General features: G+C 35.4%; 4 protein-coding genes across 5 annotated transcripts in view; 1 reads left to right on the forward strand and 3 right to left on the reverse strand.

Moving 5' to 3' along the window:
• Nucleotides 1-6,166: 6,166 nt before the first annotated feature.
• LOC110424635 (uncharacterized) lies at nt 6,167-6,739 on the reverse strand. Its single transcript, XM_021439246.2, has one exon. The coding sequence runs from the start codon at nt 6,447-6,449 to the stop codon at nt 6,237-6,239; it is 213 nt and encodes a 70-aa protein (XP_021294921.1). The 5' UTR covers nt 6,450-6,739; the 3' UTR covers nt 6,167-6,236.
• A 9,979-nt stretch (nt 6,740-16,718) lies between these two features.
• NOP10 (nucleolar RNA-binding Nop10p family protein) lies at nt 16,719-18,416 on the reverse strand. The gene is made up of 4 exons (XM_021439161.2): nt 18,336-18,416; nt 18,152-18,230; nt 17,572-17,614; nt 16,719-17,002 (listed from the first exon to the last, which is right to left on the reverse strand). Exons 2-4 carry the CDS (start codon nt 18,203-18,205, stop codon nt 16,905-16,907), a joined length of 195 nt encoding a protein of 64 aa, XP_021294836.1. The 5' UTR covers nt 18,206-18,230; nt 18,336-18,416; the 3' UTR covers nt 16,719-16,904.
• A 918-nt stretch (nt 18,417-19,334) lies between these two features.
• On the forward strand, nt 19,335-20,511 carry LOC149526699 (galactosyltransferase family protein). The gene has a single exon (XM_089784909.1). The coding sequence runs from the start codon at nt 19,988-19,990 to the stop codon at nt 20,267-20,269; it is 282 nt and encodes a 93-aa protein (XP_089641035.1). The 5' UTR covers nt 19,335-19,987; the 3' UTR covers nt 20,270-20,511.
• Nucleotides 20,438-23,114, reverse strand: part of RH1 (RNA helicase 1) — an 8,893-nt gene continuing 6,216 nt past the window's right edge. The window contains exon 9 of one of the 2 annotated variants that reach the window (XM_021439157.2): nt 20,438-21,578. In XM_021439157.2, the coding sequence (XP_021294832.1) occupies nt 21,466-21,578 (113 nt within the window). In that variant the 3' untranslated portion in view covers nt 20,438-21,465. The remainder of the gene's footprint in view (nt 21,579-23,114) is intronic. The other variant, XM_021439156.2, reaches the window with a different exon arrangement.

Genomic DNA, 23,114 nt, shown 5'->3' on the forward strand with positions numbered 1-23,114 from the left:
CGTTTGCATACGATAATGTTAAAATAGCCCTTTTCTCCGTAGGTGAGGACGGATGTTAGGTCGCCAGTGGCCCTGCAAAACCCGATTGGTTTTGTCATTTCCCTGATCTATTATCGTCTTCTACATGATAGTATAGCTTTGGACAGAGACTAGAATCTACCACAATGTATAGACACGTGAAGTTCGTATCCACTGCACGTGCCACTGTCCCACTAAGAGAAAATGAAAACAAAAAAACAAGACTTAAGAGATAGATTTAACCAGATCCTGAGATCAGTAGTTAGAAGGGATGCAAAGCAACAGCCTCTCAGTCTTCATTGACCGAGGCCGCGCTTCCCAATTGGCCGCTTTCTCTTGTTCAATCAAACCGCGTTGAAACTTGAAAAGGGACGGTCGGGTTTATTTGACATTTCGTAGTGTCTGCCAGGGAACGCAACGTGGACAGAGCAAAATTTGTCACTTAATCATTGGTCTATAATCTGAATGGGAAGTGCATTGCTAAGTCAATTTGAGGATGGTGGCAATTTCTATGAACACCAACCATATAATTTTACTACAAATTTCTTCACCCCATGGGGTCTCATTTTATCTTATTTTCTTTTCTAATCCTTATCCATAAATTATAGGCCGAAATTTGGTTAGTTGAACATCACAAGGATGGACCATTGATCTTATGGCAGAAGAAAGGCATCCAATTGCCTCTTCCTTGGGGAAACTTTTATGTCTTGTCTTCATCATATGCGAATAAATTTAATACAGAAACATTTCGCAATAGGCAAATCAAAAGGTGTCTGAGAAAAACCGAAATGGCATGAACTCAATTCCTCGACATTAGAGGCGCATTGGTTTAGAAGGGGAAAGCTCATGGTTTTGTATAGATTAGTCCTAAATTGCACACCCGAAAAAAAGATATTTAATAAACCTCTGTTGACATATAAATTATCTAGAAGATTTTCTTTGACCAATGAAATCTTCCTAAAGGATCTTTAATTGCAAATGAAATTCTTTCAACTGTCCTTTAAAAAACAGAAAGGGGCAGTTTGCCAAAACGAAAAGTGGAATTAAAAATAGGAAAGACAGGGCCAGAACGTAGCTCACTGCTCACGTGGGTAAACCTCCATCTTTAAATATTCTTGTCTGTTGTGGTCTAAATTGCCAAACAACTTGAGCCTTTTTCTTTCGAGTTCCCTTATTTTAAGCACTGGCAAACCATCTTAATCGCCCTCTATATAAACTCTACTTTCATCTCCAAGCTCTCCCCAACCCATTCCTCGAATATCAATCTTTCTCTCAAGAGCCCCTTTACAATCTCCTTCAACCGCCCGAACCCATCACCAAAAACCAAACGAAAACAGCTTGTTCTCAATATAAGAAGAGAAAAACACCAATATTGATAAGCTTTTATCAATTTTAGAGATGATGAAAAAGGTGGGATACAAGCAAAACTGGGGTGCAGTAGCACCTGCCCCTCTCATTTATCCAAGAAGATCCTCGACTTGTCCAAGGCTAGAGACCATTCATGAAGAAGGGTGTGAATACCATGCAATTTTTTCAAACAAAGTCTTCCTTGTCCTTCCCGTGGTCTTGTCTACGGTTTTCTATTTCTTCCTATACAAGGATGTGACTCTTTGTGCATGAAACCTTCCATTGTTTTTGCTTGAATAGGATTTTGGAAACAATGGCTCTATATGGATGATCTTCAATGTTGTAATTTGCTTTGCTTGAGAGAGGCTTCAAAGCCAAGTTAAGATGTTGGGCTCCATGAGCAGAACCATGGAAATGGACAAGCAAACAACTCAATGCTTAAGGAGAGATCAATGTTCCATAAGTGTATAGCATTGTAATCTGTGAGAATGTGAGATGGGGTAGTGTATTCAAATATTTTGGAAGAATCTTCTTTGGAACGTTCCAATTTTGTAAATCATGTTTTATCCTATCAATGCAATAACCTCTCTCGGTCTCTGGTTTTGAAAGTTTCTGATTTTAAGAGTTTTTACTTTTTCTTTTCTTTTCGTTTATCTTTTCCTTTGTTTGTTGAGAGAGAAAATGAGAGAAATCGCAAGAAAAATCACAGAGAAAATGAAAGAAACTGTCTCAATTCTCGGGTTGAGTTTTTACTTGGTCATTTTGGTCGTTAAGAGTATTTTCTTGAACTTATAACGATTTCTGGTTAACAGGTTGACATATTGAATGCCAATAAACAATAGTTATCATCCACCAATTTATTCCTCTCTTTCTAGTACTAAAGGCATGCAACCACCAAGCCATCAAACCTTAAATCTAATAGAAAGCTTAGTACTATCAATACTGGGGAGGAAAAATGAAGGCAATTACTGAGGTAATAACTAGTGTTTTTAGGGGACTCAAACATAAATGAATTGAACAATTGAAATTGTGGTTATGCTGCTGAATGAAAAACCAAAGAACAAAAGCTTTCAAGCCATATGCCAAGGTTGGTATGTTATTTCTGCTAAACATATGAAAGGTTGGCCTATAACTTCTAAGTTATCTAAAAGTAATACTGCAAAAATTGGGTATCTGATGAACAGGTCCAGATGGTGTAAGGCCAAAGTCACGTACGAGAACCCAGATTATCACCAGTTAATTTTTTTTATTTGTTTTAATTTTCTCCCAATTTGATTTCTCCATTTCAATCGAGTTTGACATGTAGAAGGTTCCTTAAAGCTTGAAGATCATTGGCTGACATGTTCCAACTAGACATTTTCCTATGGCGACACGTCCAATGGTTGCTTCTAGTTCTAGATGCCACTTACAAGTTTTCAGCCCGAGGTTATATGTATGACTTGACTGTCTTGACCTGGTTTTGCTTGGGTTGGAGGTCATTCCAAGTTGCAATATCTAATTTCCATTTCTCTATTTTTATAGTTAAATTAGGAAGGAAACTTTGAATTTGAAATCTCCCATTTTTCAATTGAAAAATGTAATTTGTCTCCATTGCCTAACAGTAGAATTGTTAATTATGGTGCGGAATCTTTTTAGTCTGGTGATTATGACTTATAACCACTGCCATCTTTTAAGAATATGACCTTTAAGATCAAAATTCCCTCTTCTTATGTAAGACAATTGCAACTGTTGTGTTTGATTCTAGTTCTTCTTTTTGCTGCTGATTTAGCTGTTTGTTTTCTCTCTGATCTGCTCCTGTATTTTCTTGGCTTTTGCTTTGTCAATATTTGTTCCTCCTTTATCTGCTCCCTTAGGCGCCCTGTTTTTGTGGCAACAGGAGATTCTCCTGCTCATTTTAGATGAAAATGTTCTAGTATTCCACCGTAAACTGGGTTTTAAAGGCATATAATGTATGTGTGTGTGTGTGTGTGTGTGAGAGAGAGAGAGAGAGAGAGGATATACAATACAATAATGAAACTTGAAACTGTCAACTTTAATATATGAAGTTTACATCTATGGGAGCTAACATGGTCTACATATTGGCTATTTTTTGCCAATTGATTTTTCTTTCGTGTACGCCCATCCTCCAAATTCCTCCCATAGAGGTTTTGATGTTAAGCAATGCATCTATACAACAAAACGTAGAAGGACAAAGAAAGTAAAACAGGAAGAAGAATGAAGACTCTCTTTGGCACTCGTACACCTCCACAATCTTCCTCGGCAATGGTCTCCAATCTGGGAGAACTTGAAGGTTTCTGGTGAGATATCAGAAGGGCTGGTGCTACTTCACCCAAGGTTTGCATGGATCTCACGTCCTTCACCATTTCTGTATAAGAAAAAAAAGGCTTTTGGCAACTCTTTCTTCTGATGCAAAAAGGCGAGTGGAGAAAGACAATGGTGCTGATCAGGAAGCTTGTATTGTTCCTGGGGGAGAATCATTTGTGATGGCTTGGTATATAAAGTTTCATGGGGAGTTATCAAAACAGCAAGCGGTTGATAACAATGTTAACCTATGTCTTGAAATGTATAGGGACAGTTAAATTGCAGAGCGGTGGAAAAGATCATTGCAGACAGCTTCTAAAATTAGGACATCAAAATTTTAATGCAATGAGTTAGAATAGAAAAGAATCTGGTAAAAACAGAACAACTTTAACCAAATTTGCTGGCCGTTCGGATAAAGACAGCATGAAATCGTTGTCAAATAAAGTGGATGAGTGTCCCAAGGGAGAACATGGCTCCATGTATATCCAATGAAAATGATACGCAAATCCCAAACCGATGGTCCAAAATCTTTTGTTACATTTGATTTCAGTTTAGAAAATCAAATCTTAGTAGCTGTTTGAGAGGTGGATGATTTAACAGGACAGTATCTTGTTGTAACGAATTTGGTTTTATAATGTTCTAACAATAAAAAGTGATCTAAGAGCAGCTCCTTCTGATAAAGGATTAATGGGGAAGCATGCAAACAGGAACCCAACGTTTTAGCAACCTTTCTTTTCCTGAAACTTTTATGCTCTTAATAAATTGGACAATGTTAAAACGAGCATTGCAGCAACACAAATGATACTATTTTTATTGCTGAATAATTTATCAACTGCTGTTTTGCTTTGATTAGCAGTAAACACATACCAAGCCTAATTAGTTTCACAGTAATATGAATTGGAATCTGAATCAATATTTAGATACACCTTGAGTGAGAACTTCATAGACAGATGGTAAGGTTGATCATGCAAGTTCAATCCTTCCTCTCGCTCATGGTATTTTGGTTAAGGGCCAAGTGGAATGTCTATCTAGTGCTTACAGAAAAATGATTTCTAAGAAAATTAACTTAAAAAGCTTTGCAGGTGAATTTCCCCCCAAAACATTGTTCAAACAATGTTGGACGCATCAAATATGTCTAAACTGGAAAAAATAAGAGATTAGAGAAAGAAACACAGGAAGAAGAAAGAGTGCCCTATTAGGCAAGACTTTGATGTTGTTGTACCCTTCTTCAACACTGGCCTATCTAGTGCCAGTATCTTCGAGAGCTAATGAAAGATAAGCCTAGAACAAGGGTAACCTTAGATGTGTAGGAAGAGCAGTGAAGGGAAGGAAGAATTGCATTCAGCTAAGAGGAATGAGTGGCTAGGGGACTTTTGAAAAAGTCTTGTGGACAAAGGCAAATTGCCTGAGAACAAGTCAATTACTCAATTAAGAAATATTTGGGTTTTCAAAGTAGAAAACAATTATAGTTTTAGTTGGATTTTGACTCCCAATTTTTAGCATCGATGACCACTACACGTTATCATTGAGGATGGTCATAGAGTAAATTAAAAGTGCTTCCCTAGTCTTTAGCCAGGCATACTTTCTTTTCTTTAACCCATCATTCGACTCTCTTCTCATAAAGCTTCTCATTCAGCAAGATTAATCATTAGTCATCAATATAACTATTTTTTTTTTTTTGAAAATGGGAATTTCATGGAAAACAGAGGGAACAGAGTTCACCATCTGGGTTGTCACAAGAGGGTTCTGGCCTGAAGAACTAAACCACCGCAGAATTCCCATACAGCCACCCCCCCTCCCCCACAAAGTACAAAATCAACACCCATCAACCATCAATATAACTATTAGAAGATCTTGGCTACTATTCAGCTACTTAGGCATTAAAAAGAAATTAGATATACCAGTCACAACTCTTCAATAAATATAAAAGATGAGATGGTAATGGAGTTATTAATGTGGAGTTGTAGATGAGCTACTTATGCTTCATGAGTTCCGATTCCACCATTTTCACTCATAATTCCCTTTGATTTGCAGCGTCGAGATGCTTCAGAATTGGTCTTTTTCATTGGATGAATGAAGGAAAACGCAATTGAAGGAACTTAACAAGTCATATCTGACCCTGTTTAATGTTATGGTGTCTATGGGAATTGCAATGCTTCTAAAATTTATAACTTAGAATTAATAAATTAATCTGAAACTCATGTCAGTTTGATTGATGGGGTGGAGTTTTTGAGTTCAGTAATTAAAGAATGAGAAGATGCAACATATATTTCAAAGCAATTGAACAGCTTTGCTCTTTGTATTTAATTTCTCTCGTTTATTTTAGCATTTCAGGATTGGTAAATTATCATGTCAATGATGTCCTGTAACAAGATCAAAACTCTTTTTCTCCGCAGTAATCACATTGAACTCCAACGAGGAATAAAGGGTTTCTACCATATCAGATTCTTTAATATTTATTTATTTTTTTTTGATTCAAAAAGCAACCAAAATTAAAATATACAGAGAAAAAGAATAGATTTGGAGAATAATTAAAACAAAGGGTCGAAAAAACATATAAAACTCCCACATCAAGCAATGTCTCTATACAACAAAATATAAGAGATAACAGAAAGAAATACAGGAAGAAGAAAGAACACCATTTTCTGTCCAACCTCAAAGTTCAATTCAGACCCCTCTTCAACAATGGTCTCCAATCTTGGAGAAGTAGACGATTTCTTGTAAGAAATAACAAGGGCTGGTGCCTTTTCACATGTTTGCAAGTATCTGATACCGCTCACCATTTCCTCCGGCAATTAGTATATATTTTCTGAAGTCTATTTTCCCCTTTTTTTTCCCTTTTGCTCAATTTCTTCTGCAACCAAAGCCTTGGAGTAGAACAAAATCGTGGCAGCCAAGGATGATTTGTAGTAGAGAAGTTTGAATTTGTTGATGAAAATAGGGGGTTTGGTCAGAGAAGTGGTGAGTTGGTGTGTTGTTATATAGAGGGGAAGCTTGAGAGAAGAAAGGGAAATTGTGGAAGAAGTTTCGTTGCTAATCGAAGCGTGGACAGAAAGCCATGTGACAAACGTTTGAAACTGTCAAAGAGACAGGACAAAGCAAGAAGGTGAACAGTTTTCACAGTTAATTTAGACAGTCCCTCTCACCGAATTTAGCTTTTTACTTTTTTATCCTTTGGTAAATTTAGATTCTTTTACTTTTGGTAAAACAGCGAAAAAAATAAAAAGGTCAGTTGCTAGATGAATGTGAGAAACGTGATAACTCCTCGTTTTCCCTTGAGAATGCAGGGCTCAATATTCAACAATTGGCTACATGTTTTTTTTTTTTGTTTTTTTTTGTCTTTTGATGAATAAATTTTGGGGTTTTGTAGCTTTTAGATTATCGTTTCACAAAATTAAAAAAAATTATTATTTATTGTACCAAAAACAAAATACTATTTTTCAAGTAAAAAAATGAAATTTGAAAAAAAAAATCTAACTGTGCCTTAAATTATAGTAATCCTTTCATGAAACTATTATATACTAACTTCAATTTAAGCTATTAAATTTTTAACTTACACTGCATCGATATAAAAGACTGTACTCTTAAATAATCTGAAAAAGAAATAGTCAAATTATTCAAAAAGTTTCTGTATTATAATGTTTTTGTCAATTTAATAAAAATCGGTCAATTTAATTTATGTACTTTGATATTGAGTGCAATTAGATCTTCTTAACTAACTTTGTCTAAATTGACCATTAATGACATTAATGTGCCTAAATTGTTTGTACAATGTCAAAGTAAACTAAATTAAATCTAAGTTTTAGAAACTATAATTTTTAGGATACATTAGTAATTGGTATATAAGTAAAAGAACTCAAAAAGTCTCTCTAATATAAAATTTTATTCAATTTATTCCATGTACTATAAAATTTTGTTCAATATAATCTTTACACTGTAGAGTTTTGTTCAATTTAATTCATATATTTTGTAATTTGGTGTAATTTGATCCCCATTCAACACAATGAATTTGAATGGAGTTAGTTAAGAGGATCCAATTGCATACAATATCAAAGTACATGATTTAAATTGACAAGAATACGTTAGTATAAGGACTTCTTAAATAGTTTTACCAAAGAAAATTAAAATAAAATTTGAGGCACTCTATTATATGAACAAATAAAAATAAAAACTTTGGCAAGTGCCTTAGCAAAGGCACGCTGCTATTCTTGAATTCACTAACTAAAAAGAACTCGAAAGCCATGCTTTTTCTTCCTCCTCCTTTGACTGAATCATATCCTAGGAATAATGATTTTTTCAGCCTTTTCATCTCCTTCACCCTTATCATAGTGTTTCTATCTCCTTCACTCTTACCATAGTGCTAACTCGAATCCTAAACTCATAATTCTCTTACAACTTTCATCTCTCTTCTTGACTTTGCATCCTTGTTCCTCTTTTTAATCCAATCAAGAAAGATGTTAACTCTGCATGACTCAGCACCCTTGCCCCATTTGAATAATGTGGCACTTTAGCACTCAATGTTATGTTGAGGGGGGGAGGACAAAGAATTTGTCATCTTGATAGAGGTAACAAGCATTTGCCAGTAGCTATGCCAGCCTAAGAAAATGAGACAGTCAATTTGCATGTCATGCTCAATTTGTCCTTCCAAGGACAGTCTAGCTAGCTAGAGACACATCCCATGATGTGTTTCCAAAGGAAGGGACATGTCTGATCATGACATCGATCTTTTTCACCTTGGCTAATCAACATGTAACAATATTTATGCAGCTTTGCACAGCTAGGGCTGTTCGGGCATGAAGTAGGCAAATCTTCATGAGCTGCCTTTTGGAAAAAGAAAGAAAGAACACAAGATTTGTCATTGATCAAATGTTACCCTACAGACAGAACATTGCTCTCTAGCAGAAATTTGGTTTGTTGTCACATTGTTCGATTTCAGGTTTTTGATATAATCATCAGAAAATTATTACTAAAGTTTCTCCTTTTTGGCCAAATGCTCAATCTGGTTTGGAGTTTCTAACAAGCAAATTGAAGTAGGAAGTATTAGTCATATGAATTTTGTAATACATTCTTGATTTTAGTATTACCAATTGAAACAGCATAATAAGTTTGCACAATTTTTTTTTTAATGATGGCTTATGAAAGTTGGAGGACAACATAAATTGAGATGTTGGACCCCTGCAAGCTGTAGGCTGTAGGCTGTAATTCTGTTGTTTGATGGCAGAGGGAAAGGGCAACTGCATCATCATTGAATTTCAAGATATTTCTTAAGACAGACTTCCACATCACGCTGCATTCCTGGGTAACGTATTTCTTGGAAAAATTTTACAAGAGTGAAGAAGAAGTGGAAACTTAATTTTCAATATGTAACTTAACAGGTGTCTTTAAGTTAAATGTGCACAAAAGAAACTACCCAAAATGCCATGAGACAGGGATCGAAGATAATAGTTGCAGACATCGGATTGCATCAGGGGTAACTTTAGTCTGACGAGGCTTTTTCCTTTTGAAGCTAAGGCCAAGGGAGTGCAGATTAGGTGTTATTTTGTCAAACTCAAAACACATTGGTTTAAGATTAACTTCAAGGGGTAAAAATTAACATGTCCTGAATTCAATTTTTCATTACAAGCAGAACTTGGAAAAATACTACAACATTCCTTATTTGCTTAAAAGATCAAAATAACCCATTTTTCAGTGTGACATAACTTAAGTCTTATAGGCTTTTGACTTCGTGCTCAGATAGTTATTGAACTGATGATGATGGTCTTACATTTCTGACATGGGGACTTCACTGGTAATGATTTTTTCTTTTTCTTTTGGATAATGGAAATTTCTATATATCCAAACAAATCAGGATAATCTAGCAGCAAAAAGGTTAAGGATAATGAACAAGTTACTGACGGCCAAATTAACTGCTGTTACAATCAATTAGGTAAAATCACTTCATTTGGTCCCCAGTGCTGACACAATATTCTGTTGGCGGGTTCATCTTCTAAACTGTCAAGCTTTATCTCGACTGCATCAGCTGATCCCCAATGGCTATGGTAGATTTAGGCGCTTTGCCAATCTTCATGAACATGGCCTACTGCAAACCTGATTTCACTTTCTATAATTTCCCTCCTTCTTGCACTAAGTAATATGTTACGTTGCAAGCTGCTGAGTGCTCCTACGTACATAACCAGAGAAGTCTATGGATTAGAAGATTGGTACCCCTCAATAACACACTGCTTCACAAAAGAAAAGACAAGGTTTGAAGGATTCCTCCAGGGCGTGGACAAAAGAAACTTTCTCCTCATGCTGCAGCGGAGCACATGCAGCAGGACTAAACTTTATTCAAATGCCAGTGATAATGTTCCATGACCACGAGCAAAGCATGGTTATAAAAAGATAGAAGAGACAGAAAATTCTTCGAACAAGAAGAGTCAATTACAATCCATTATTTACTTATTAATACTTGGTTTGCCCACATGCTTAGACATATAAGGAGCCAACGATTGATAAAGCTTGTTGGCTGAACAGCAAGAGTCTCCTAACTTCTGACAAGTATATGTTACAAAAATTTCTCCTCAACAAAATAAACCATGATTTAAGATTAAAAAAAAAACATTCATGGATTACATCAGATGTTTGTTCAAGTTATGAACATCTCTAAGCACACTTGCAATTGTGACTATATGACGGTAGGGGCTTCTTCACTTCTAAGCAACAAGTGGATAAAAAAGGTGTCGGTGAATTCTGTGACACCTCCATGCTTTCCTCTTCATTTTCTTCTTCATGAATGGTTGCCAATGTTATTTGGATATTGAGCCTGGCCACGGTAAAACGAGCAGGCACGACGGCAGAGAAGGGAGTGAGGGGCGGAGTGACTACTGGACTCTCAGCCTTGGGAGGGCAGAGTGTTTCTTGGAGAGTGGTTACTGAAAAGATATCAGCCATGGGAAACTTTTTTGTATGGAGGCTTTCCGAATGAACTTTTTTGGATGAGAGGTGATGTCAACAGATGTGGCACTCTACGATTGATTTATATAGAAGTAGTAATGGTTACAGTGCCCCTGGATTTTCGGATAACTACATTAATGCCATTGAAAATTTGAGAGGCGGTGGCTTTTACGAGTTAGCTGGTTTGCAATGGAGCCATTAATGTAATGGCGTAATTTGTATTGTTCTTCCTCCATTTTTCATTTCTACCAATACAATTAGAGCTTGGCTTGTGGTCTTTGGGTTTTCATGCAGCCTGACAAAGACAACGATAAGTGTGGATTCTTGTAACTTTTTTTCGAGAAGGAAAATGAAACTTCTTGAAATGTCAGTATTTTCCTAGTATGAAAAGGGCTAAAGCTTTGGGTGTCCTTACTTACCTATTCAAGTTAAGTCCAACAATCTTTATAGATGCAAAGAATGTGGTTATAGTTAATCAGAAATGTGTAGAGAAGGGGTAAGAATATCAGCTTAGAGAAAATGGAACATGAAAATAGAGAAAGAGGTCAAACTCGATCAGGAATATCACTTTACTTAGAAAAAATTGGATCCCTGTTTTGACCAAGTGATGAAAAGGAAAACAAAGATATACACAACTGGCACACTCAAGTATAAGATTCACACATCAAACCATACTTTGTCAACAATTTCATAAACTAGAATGCTAAATAAAACCCCAATGTTCTTATTTTATGGATAATCCTCTTCTTTAAGGAATGAAAGCAAGTAGCTAGGTGACAAACTCCAATGATTACAGGACCTAAATCAAAGAAACATTCCCCGTGCTTTCATGGTTTTGGTTAGAATTAATATTGGATAAAGAAGACTGACTTCCACACTTCTACTCCATTTGGTATGCCTTAGATTAAAAGGCATTGGCAAGTGTTAGAAACATAATCAACGGTCGATCTGCAAAAAGCGTCGGCAACTAAAAAGAAAAAGGAGTAGTTTGCTTTCTGAATTAAATGCAGGATTTGGCGGTATGCGCTTTTTTCAGTGACATTTCTTTGGATTTGGCAATAGGTCTTTGTCAAATTCTTGAGGGCGGCTTCCCTCTCTTCCTGACTGATTGCAACCTTCTGTTTCGTCCCCATTGACGCTAAGGCCGCCCCCTCCCCATCAAGGGGGGATCAACCCAGAATTTCAAATCGTCATTTCGATTCTTCAAGATTGTTTTGCCTTTGAATATATTTGGCGTTTTGCTTTCATTGTTTGCCCTGATAGACACGGTGCATGTGATGCCTGTCACGCGTTTTCAAAGTGAAACATGCAATTGCAATGCAGCAGCCTTAGCCTTGATGGTGTGTTGTCCATGGCTGAGATGAGGAGGTTGTGGAGCCCAGGTTTTGTTTCTTCTTTCTCCCCATTCTGCTATTGGAACCCAGTAAAAGAGTGATGCACCACATGATCAATGCTTTTAACGAATTAAATTTCTCCTCCATGATCGTGAGCTTACTCGTATATGTTTAGCAGCAAAAAACCTTTCTGCAGATTAATTGAATGGCCACTCATTGTGATCATCTTTTACATGTGTTCACGTCTTCAACATCATACACCAACCTCTCCTTCATGATTGAATAGGAATTGAATCCAGTTTGTTTTTCCTTGTAATTTACGTTTAATTCTCATGTGTTTTTCCTTCTCTCTTTTACGTATGTGTTTGTCCTCCCATTTCTGGCTTACGCCCTTCTCTCATTTTCTGTTAGCATTACAATTTTTTTTTAAAAACTGATCACTGAACTAAGCCGTAATTCACATGTTGAATTTTGGAGGCAAATAACGGAGAACATATCCTTTACGTTCGAAGAAACGAGAAGTTTAGAATTTAGACAGAACCTTTGCATGAGCAATGATATTATTACATCCTCTTAAAACAATTTTTTTCTTCAGTCACACGGTTGAACTCCATTTATGCTTTCTATGTAGTACCTCCATGAGTCTTAAACATACAGGGCCATGAACTGAGAACTCTTTGAACCATACAATGTCATATCCATCCCAGCAATTCGATCTTCAAAAATTTGCCGCACAACTTGCACATTTCCATTTTCTTTTATTATCTCGTTCCGATCATCTCGCCCATAATTGATCGAGCCAAATGAAGGAAAACCCACAGCCGGTCCTTCTCCTTGAGTCAAACAAAAGTGTTAAAAGGAAGACAAAACTAGAAAAGTTGGAGATGAACCTTATTAGAAGACTGAAAAGGCTACTCTTGTCGCCATCTTCATTACCTCATGAACAGAGCATGATGATCAACATCATCATCCTAATCGTTGTCCTCACTCATTACCATCGTCATGTGCACCTAGTTAGGACCATTTTTCCTCCACATGAAATACTAGGCTTGATGGGGCTCTTTGTGAGTGTGTGTGCCAAGTGACGAATGGCATACACTTTATGACAAAGTTTATACTAGTTGTTTCTTCGTGATTTACTCAATTAAATAATATGATCATTTCAATAATGAGTGACACTAAATACTATTAGTTTTTCTTATTTGTGATCACATGATCAAACCACCCTTAATACCTATGGTATAAATTATATATTTATATATATAAATTAAGAAATTAAGGTCAAATTTTTCATTATACTATTGGTCAATATCAAATTTTGTCAGTTTAATCCTAAATAGCAAGAAAAAATTCAACATAAAATTAAGGGAAAAAAATCATATAAGTGAGACTTGAAGTGCCGATGACTTCTAAGATTTATCCTTTTTCTTTTCCTTGCCCTGAGAAAAGAAAAACCCTGCAAGTATAGGGAGATGTGTTTGCCCTTTAAGGCTTTAAACCTATACTCATTCATAGCACACAGCACAGTCGCTTTCCATTCTTGCTGTCCTAATGTATATCACGCATCAATCCCGGCCGATGCTCCATGTGAAAGAACTAAACCAAGCACATAAAGAAGAACCAAAGTAAGAAATTAATTAAGACACTCCAGAAGATTTCAACTAAAAGTAATTCCAACCAGACCTAAGATGTGGACCTTTAACTGCTAGCTAGAAAAGCGAAGGGACTGTTCATGGCATGAATAAAAGGCTAACTTGCCAATGCTTTAGACACACTTTAGTAACGGATGGCATTTTCTCAACCAAAACCATTCAAATTTATGCCATAATTTGAATGATTGTAATGTAACGTCATTCCGTAGTTGCAATATTGAGTCCTCATTATCACCTAGTACCAAAACAACTGGCTTTTTGGTTCAATGCACGTGAACTGTTTGGACCACAAGAAAATTCACTTGTAAGAAGGAATGGCTTTGAAACTGAGTTAATGTTCTATATTTTCGTTGCTTTGTACGGTTTGGGTTTTACGGTGCCTAGATAAACATCAGAAGATAAAGCTTTAGGCGTGTCACTCTATTGACGCAAATTAATGGGTCAAGAGAAGTTGGCTGTACTGTTTTGTTGCTTTGGGTCCTGAATTCAGAACTCGGAGTCATATTTTCAAGGTCTCTTTCTATTCAAAACTCATTTTTTTCAAGATGTTCTTCTCATATATAAGATATTTTTGAAAATAAATCTCTTTAAAATTTTTATTATTTTTAGTTAAGATAAATTAATTTTAGATAAAATCATACCTAATGAAATCAGTTCATATGAGTAGGTCCGTGTTTTAAACCGACTCATATCTTTGAGCTTTCCTCATGATACTATTCATCTCTAAAGTATTCTTTATCAGAAAAAAAACATTTAAACATTTTGAGTATTTTAGAGTAATTTTTGATACATAAAAAAAAATCTTTGAGCATTTTGAATGTTTTTAAGCATTTTGAAGTTTTTTTTTATACATAAAGAAAAACTTTTGAGTATTTTGAACATTTTTCATCAAGTAGGTATATTCGTTAATTATGTTAAGTGAAATATGGTGTATCATTAAATGGAATTAAGTAATTTGGGTGGTTTTTTAGCATTGTGTAATCAATTTTTGGATATTATATGACTAGTTTTTAAGTATTACGTTATTAATCTTCAAGCATTACGTGACTAGTTTTTAGGTATTGCATGACTGGTTGATATGGCATTGCGTGAATGGTTGATAGGTATTGCGTAACTAATTAGTGAAGTATTGCGTGACTAATTAATAAGGCATCGTGTGACTTAGATATTGTCTAAAAATCAGTCACATAATGCCTAAAAATCAGTTACACAATGTCTAAAACCACTCACGCAATGATTAAGTCACATAATGCCTAAAAATTATTCTCGTAATACTTAAAAACTAGTGCCACAATACTTAAAAACCAGTAATGTAATATCTAATAACTAATTGATTTGCCTTCTCGCAACTAAGTTTAAGTTGCCAAAATCATACGGTGTTACAAATATGTTTAATCAATTTCAACTCCTCATTTTTGGAGTTCTGTGAATAAACCAATAAACCCAATAACATAAAACAATTTTTTTTTTTGCTAAGCCATGAAATTGTGCATTTCATAAAAGAGATATTACAAAATTTCATAACCCTCCAAAGCAAAACAAAATATACTCTTTTTATAAAATATTTTTTGAACAATTTCAATACAAAATCTCATAAAAAGAAACAAAATTCTCAACAAACATGCTTAACAATCATCATCTTAGACACAATAAAATTATGAACCACTATAAAATCCATCAAACATACTGTAACTATTCCTTCTTCTAAGCCCTAGTACACGTTTTGAAACAAGTTATCATTAAAAAACATTTAATTACCATATTCATCATGCTAACTACCCTTAATAACCTAAGATCCACTATTTAAAAAAATAAAATAAAATAACAAAGAGTTTAATGTCATTTTTACTTTTTAAGATAACAAACTACTTTTTTGAACAGTAAGAAATAGCTGGATGATGAGATAAACAGTATTTAGCAAAAGATAAAAATTAAAATTTAATTTTGAAATTTTTATCTGCATGGAGAGATAGAGAAAATCAAAACTATTTTAATTTATTTAAAATTATTTAAAAATATTATTATCAAATTACATCCAAAGTTAATTAAAAATAATTCAAATTATAATAAATGATCTTTTTTAATTAAGTTTATAAAAAAATTATTTTTCACGATTTTTTTTTTCAAGTTCGATCATTGATGATAGGGCGGCCGGCTGCATTTGCCCTGACAGGTTGCAGCCCTTTTTCGCCTTTTTAGTACGGGTCAAGATTAATTGCAAAGGTCCGTATTTGGAGAATGCTGAAACGGATGTATTAGGCGTTTTGCTTTCAGTTGTTGCCCTGAGAGATACGGCGCATGTGGCACAAGACAGCGATGGCTGCAGTAATTTGAGAAGCAGCAGCAGATCAAGAGAAGAGCTCCATCTGCAATCAGGTTTCGCTTGAGAATTCTTCAACCTCCAAGTTTTCTATGAGATGATGAGACTATGGAGTTGGACCCCAAACCATGAGGAAAGTACCTTAAAGTCATTTTTCTCGATATATCTTTACCAGAATGGAGATAGAATCAAATTACTTTGTACGGATTATTGCTAGAGAACGTTTATTGAAAGTCTACCCTTTAAGAAGAAATTGAAAACACATCTTTGTCTAACCCAAAAATAATACCAAATCAAATAAGAACTTTTTTTCATTTTTGATTAAACCAGGTGAAACATTTCTATTTAAGTGACCCATTGAGGTGAGACAAATTGATAAATGTAATAGATATTCGAGCAACACAATGAATTTTTGTTAATATATGTCTCACATTAAATATTTTCCTAACGTATAATAACTAAATAAGATATCATCCCTAAAACTAAGAACGAAATTCTTTTAATTTCGAACCTCCTAGTTACCATTAGTTTTTTCCTTCATACAGAGTAAGGAACAAAGTAACATTCTAGTAACAAACCGAGTTACACTATATGTCACACGTCGTGGTTTCGAGACCTCGAGTAGGGGCCATGATAAGTGCAACTTAATCGAATCATCACTCCCATGGCTCAAAGCACTTCTCTTAGCTAAATTTAAGATTTAAGACACAACTTACAAAGCAATTTCAGTGAGACTGCCTGTCCAAAAGATGTATGGATGCACCAAACCAAACTGGCATAAATCACTGAGTCAACAAATGTAAAACAACAATCTTGACACAAATCGTACTACTTGCATTCATATACTTGAGATGTGTCCTTACAAGCACACATTAAACTGTGTATAGTTTTAAATAAGCATCCTAAAGCAAAGAGAAACTGCATTATACAGCCAAAGGCATTCATTGGTACTCTAGAAACAAAGCTTCAGAAAAGTACAGCTTGATATATCTAATCAATTCAATACTTTGGAGGTGGCTGCTGGGTTGGCAACAAACCAAATCGTTTCTTCAAAAGAACTCTTTGTCTCGAATATTTGTCATCAGGGGAGAAACGTGCTGCATGAATTTTAGTAAAAGGGAAAAAATAATTTTCATTAGAAACCATAACAAAAACCTTTCAATAACATTCCCATGCAACTTTCCCAAAAACTGTCTTGATTCTATTAAAAAATTTGACAAAAAAAGAAAATAAATCCTACAACAGCCTAACATGTACTGAAGCAAATGTTATCATTCATTACAGTTGAGTGCCATAGATTACACAGTATAGTACCCACTTGTCAATCAAATGAAGACTGAGCAACAGATAGCAAATGACCATGTAGTCAGAACACCACTAATTATCCACCAAAATGAACTTATTCTATTGATTTTACACATCAAAACAAACAAAGCAAAGTTCCTATGAAAGCAGCTTACAGAAGGAATTTACATAGGTAAGTAGCCATATGAATTTCTTCAGTTGCCACAATAAAGACCAGGTCAAACATAAAATGTGCAAGAAATTCTTAAAAAAAGGACACTCAATCAGGAAGTCCATCAAGATAAACACAAATGGCCAAAAAGCTATGAAAGTGCTAATCAGAGTATGCCAGAAATGATCTAAATGCATCAGGCCGTATTACCTGGATGAGCAGACTGAGTAGGCATCCCTACTGGTGATTCTTTCTGCACACAAAATCCATACAAATGTAAATATGGAAAGAAAAAAAGCAACAAAAATATTGATTACACATAAATTAGAAACCTAAAAAATTGCTAGAACGAGTTAAAATAAGATGAAAGCCAGTATGGCTTGACTGCAGGAAAGAGATTAAAATCTAATCCTAGTCTCAACTCTCACAATTAAATGCATTTCTCAGGATAGTACAAGTTAATCAGCCATCAACTCCCTCAATTATGAGGACCAAAAAAAATCCTACCAAGAACATAAAGCTGTTGACATTCCAAAGAAAGAAACTCAGCTATAGCACAAAGTTTTGGAGCAACCTAAGCTTAAAACTCAGCTTTGAAATTTTAAAAAGAAAAAACAAAAAAGGGTTATAAGTTCCACAGTGTGCAGTAGGTTTTAGTTTCATTGCATACAAGGTTGTCCTTTTCACTGTCTCAATCACCTTAAACAAAACATAAAACTTATGGAACTAACAGAAACCTGAGATGATTTGTAGTTTTAACTAATTATCAATAAATAAGATGGGTTTCTACCTTAGTGGTGTAAACTTTGTCACCATTCTCATTTATGTAGAACTGGAGATACATCTTATCCAAAGAAAAGGAATAGCAACTGTAAAAAGCGAGAAAGATTAGAACTTCAATACAATTAAAAGAAACCCAGAAAGAAAAAACCAAGCAGAAGAAGAAAATCGTGAATTTGTGATGAGAGCCGCACCTTCTCTACCGGGGCTTGGAGAAGCAAAGAAGCAGAGAGAAGGACAAATGGTCAAATTTTAGGGTTTTAGGGTTTTAGACTTTAGAGGAAGGGAGTGATGATGGGCCATTGGGTTCTTAAGAACAAGTTATCCTTGAAATTGGGCCAATACTTGAAACAATCAAATCCTAATTCGAGATGGGCCCAAATACATTCTCAACATTTTATATCCGACGGTGGAGATTTTGGGATCTCTATAGCTCACCATACATACTTTTTTGCCTATTTTTTATTTTATTTTCTTTACCAAAAACACCCCTGGAATACGGTGACATTGACTGTTTTATTTATTTAACAAAATATATTCAATTTCTGAGTTCACATGCATCTAACCGTTAATGTTAAAATATTCAATCCAATTAAAATTTAAATAAACATATAATACTGGAACTTGAATCCAAATTAAAAATAAGAAATTATTTTAAAATAATTTATTTATATTGTTAACTCAAATTAAATTAGTCAATTAAAGTTTAGAATCATTTGTAGAACACTGAATCAATTTTTAATACATATTATATTAATTTTAAGTAATTTTATAAACAAAAAAATAAATAAAACTAAAATTTAATATTAAAAAATATTATTTATAATCAAATTTAAACAGTAAGTATCATATGATCATTATTCGAACCTATGACGAATAATAATTTTACTATCCAAAGTCTACTTGAATCTAATTATAGAATACTCTAATTCTATTTAATAGATCAAATAAAATGACCTACTTGATTATAAAGTACTTATTATTGTCCCTAGTTAGGTTTTAAATAGGATTTTGTGGTTTAAACATGCAGTGTATTGGATTTTTCTTAATGTTGCTTCTTATTCCTTCTTCCTCTTCATTTCTTGTACCATCAATCTCATATATATATAAAATATGGGTCTGTCTTGAAAATTAAGTAATAGAACTAGGATTGAAGAATTAAGTGTTTTTTTTGCGTATAGAGAAACATACACGTAACGCAAAATATATGATCGAGATCTCTTCAATGATGCATGCCAATGAGTTTCCAGCCAACCATAATGGACCTTTCCTTGAACAGCCATGCAAAGATTTTCAAGAAATTTCATTTGTCTATATGAACCTCAGAAAACCAGTTTGCCCGGCCTTCTTTCTTCACCCCACATATGGAAGGGGCCAAATTAGGACCTGTCCATCCATGTTCAATGGCCAAAAATCAACTGACAGATGGCACACTGCCGGTTGGTGCCGGTTGAGCTCAGAAAAGTGTAACTTTGGAAGCTGTCGATCCGAACAAATTCCATATCCGTAGAGATAATCTCAGTTTTCCATCCAGGCTTTGACACATAAAGGGGAAATGTCCCACACTGTAGTTATCTCTTGGAGCTTGTATTGGAAACGTCAACCATCAGACTTTTTGCACATTAATATCAATAGTAAGTGGCGGCACTAGGAGTTAAATTTGATCTAGAGCCATTGAATAGGACCACTGACTCAATTTAAGCCTGACCATGCTTTTATAAATCTCACCCGTGCCTTTGAGCTCCTGCACATCCAATGCCGAAGGTGTTTCCCCCATTGACTCCTGCGCGCTCCCTCTTTGGGGTTTCCATGCTTCAGCCTTCTCCTTCTTCCTGAGCTACTAGACATGGCCAATTCGCGTCTCACGAGGTTCGTTATGGAGGTTGCTCCACCTAAGTTTGTTACTGTCATGAGGCACAGAACACGAAAGATGTTGGACACCATCAGTGAAGAGGATAGAGATGGTAGTAACAATGATTCTCTTTCTCCTACTTCCAGGAGCTCACCAACCTCAGTCCCTGTGGGTGCTATGGCTGCTGCTGCTGCTTCCTCTTCCGCCACTGCTGTGACGGCAAACTCCAAGTATTTTCTCAAAGGAATGTCGAGTTTTTCAATTTTCACCGACTAGAATGGCTTGCTTTTGGTTTATTGAAGATGCATCGATGTTCTCCAGTTTTCTTTGTTTTTTCCTTTGTTCAACTAACAGAGTCCGGGGGATTGGCCTTAATGACCAAGACTTTGCTGAGACTTTTGTAGGTCCACCTGTACGTACTTGGTAATGTAACCAATGTTATGATGGGCTGTGTTGACTAGAGCGTTTCAAGTTGTAAAGAGTTGGACATTTTCATGAATAAAAACATCAAGTTGATACATTAGCCTCGATACTAGACTTTATCAGCTGGAACCAGTGAGTTGTGCATTTGCATGGATAAAAACATCAAGTTAATACATTAGCCTCGATACTAGACTTTATCATCTGGAACCAGTGAGTTGTGCAGATTCAGTTGTCCTGAATTCTTAATGCCTATCAATTCAATAAAAGGTTTCCATATCCACCGGTGGAACCAGCTAAGAAGGCATCAAGCCTGGAACCGAAATCATAATCCTTGAGATATGAAGAACCAGCTCGGTGAACAGTAATTTCGTGCATGCACACAGGCAGTTCATGTCCTGATGGACTTCTTTGTATGATTTCAGAGAAGGTCCCAAACCCAAGGCATAAATATACAGGTTCCTTAAGATACGGGGAATCTAACCAAGCACCACCTGACATGGATGACTCTAAACATGTAACCAGTATTCTACATTCTAATGATTGCATTATATGAATTGAAAAAGCATGTTTTAACTAAGACAGGATGAATTAGTTTCGACTTCTTCAGCATGTTCTCAATACAATCCATGATCATAACTCTAGAATATCTGTACTGGAGTTATCTCATGGTTTCAGTCTATTCCGTGACTATGAGTTGAAATACAATTCAGTATAACAGTATTCCATATAACTGCATGAGTATGACTGAACTTTGTTAGCAGCATGAACTTCCCTGAGCCCTCAAAATTTCATCCTTTTTGCACCAGATTTAGATCTGTGTAATAGTTCCGCTTTCAGCTTTTGGTATGCAAAAGTATCACCCAGCTTCCATACACCAAACTAAGGTCTTGGAAAAAGTAATCTGAGCTTATCAGCAAAAGTTATCAGTAAGATGCCCTAGCACTCGAGCATGGGAACATGACATTTTGGCTTCATGTCAAGCAATGCCCCTTTCCATCTAGAAAATTGAACTATGGTGTACAAGAACTTCTTGCCTCAGCAGCAATAGATCAGCCCTTCTGATGGTCTGGTTTTTTGCTCTTGCTCAGTCTTGAAAACTTGGAACCAATTTTCCTCTTCCTAGATGCTTCTGATTCAACTGTCTCTTTCAGTTTTCCTAGGGCTGATGCATTAAAAACAATGAAAAGCTTCAGTAACCCTATTTCAAATTTCTATTGTGCAAAAGGGGATATGATGCAGGCGCATCAAGAATTTTATTTTATTTAGTATTTTCGTTAGCTTAGGATTTTATTTTCTTTATTTTATTTAGTTTGAAGTTCTTTTTCCTATCTTTATTAGAATTTTAATACTTTAAGTCTTTATTTAGGATTAGGATTACTATTTGATTAGGATTTATCTTAACTATTATAAATAGGTGATCTTAGATAGAAGACTTTATTATCATCTTTTGTTATTTTGAATATTTATTCAAGAGATTTCTTTTAAAAAACCTAATTATCTTTCTATTGTTCCAACACAATCAACCCTATTCTAGCCTAATTGAGTCTAATTGCCTTAAATCTTTTGACTACATCAAGTGGTATCGGAGCAAACGATCCTACTATTTTCTTAGATAGGAAACTATGGTTGGCGAATTAGAGGCAATCAACCCCAACAAGCTAAGTTGGCAGAGATGCAGAGAATGATTGATGACTTGACCCAGGCTGTGCAAGCCTTGCAGCGTCAGGAACCAATGGAAGCCCGAATGGAGAATCCGGAAGGTGACCACAACCCCCTTGAGATTCAAGATCTTGAGGATGATGATGAATTTGGGTACTGCACTTCAATGGTGGAAGATACGTGCACGATAAGGGAAGCTTAAAATCAGCATTTGGGATCACATGAAAAGTAAATTACGAAAGCAATTTTTACCTACTGATTATACTATAGAATTATATGAAAGGTTTCATTGTTTGAAGCAAAATAACATGACAGTTGAAGAGTATACATCGGAGTTTAATAACCTATCAATTCGGGTTGGGTTAGCTGAGAGTAATGAACAAATTGCTTCTCGTTATCTTGCTGGTTTTTGAATCATTCTATTAGAGACGAGATGGGAGTAGTTCGTTTATACAACATTGAAGATGCTCATCAATATGCTCTATCAGCGTAAAAACGAGTTTTACGCTATGGTACTAGAAAGCCCTTATACGACACCAATTGGCAAAACGATTCTGGAGCTCGACAGGGTTACCAAACATCCCCACAAAATTATCGAGAAGCTATCACAACCAATAAAACTAATGGGGGTGCAACCAATGTTGAAAGGAACGATAAGGCAAGAGTATAATACCTTATGGTGGACAAAACAATTTTGGTTCTTCTACAAATAAAGGAGGCAGCAATTCCCATATTCGATGTTTTACTTGGGGGGAGAAGGGACACACTTCTTTTACTTGCCTAAAAAGAAGGGTGAACTTAGCTGAATTTAGGGAGGAATTAGAACCCATTTATGATAAATATGATGAAAAAATACAAGAAATTGATTAGTATCCTGCACAAGGTGAGTCATTAGTGGTACGAAGAGTGATGACAACAACAGTAAATGAGGAAGCAGAAGATTGGAGGAGGTGAAGTATTTTTTGCATCCGAGCTATTTGTGAAGGTAAAGTATGTGATCTTGTCATTGACGGAGGAAGCATGGAAAATATTATTTCAA

The sequence above is a fragment of the Theobroma umbraticum genome, unplaced genomic scaffold (genome assembly GCF_002168275.2).
Source record: "Theobroma umbraticum cultivar Fairchild unplaced genomic scaffold, ASM216827v3 scaffold_204.0, whole genome shotgun sequence".
Taxonomy (NCBI): Eukaryota; Viridiplantae; Streptophyta; class Magnoliopsida; order Malvales; family Malvaceae; genus Theobroma; species Theobroma umbraticum.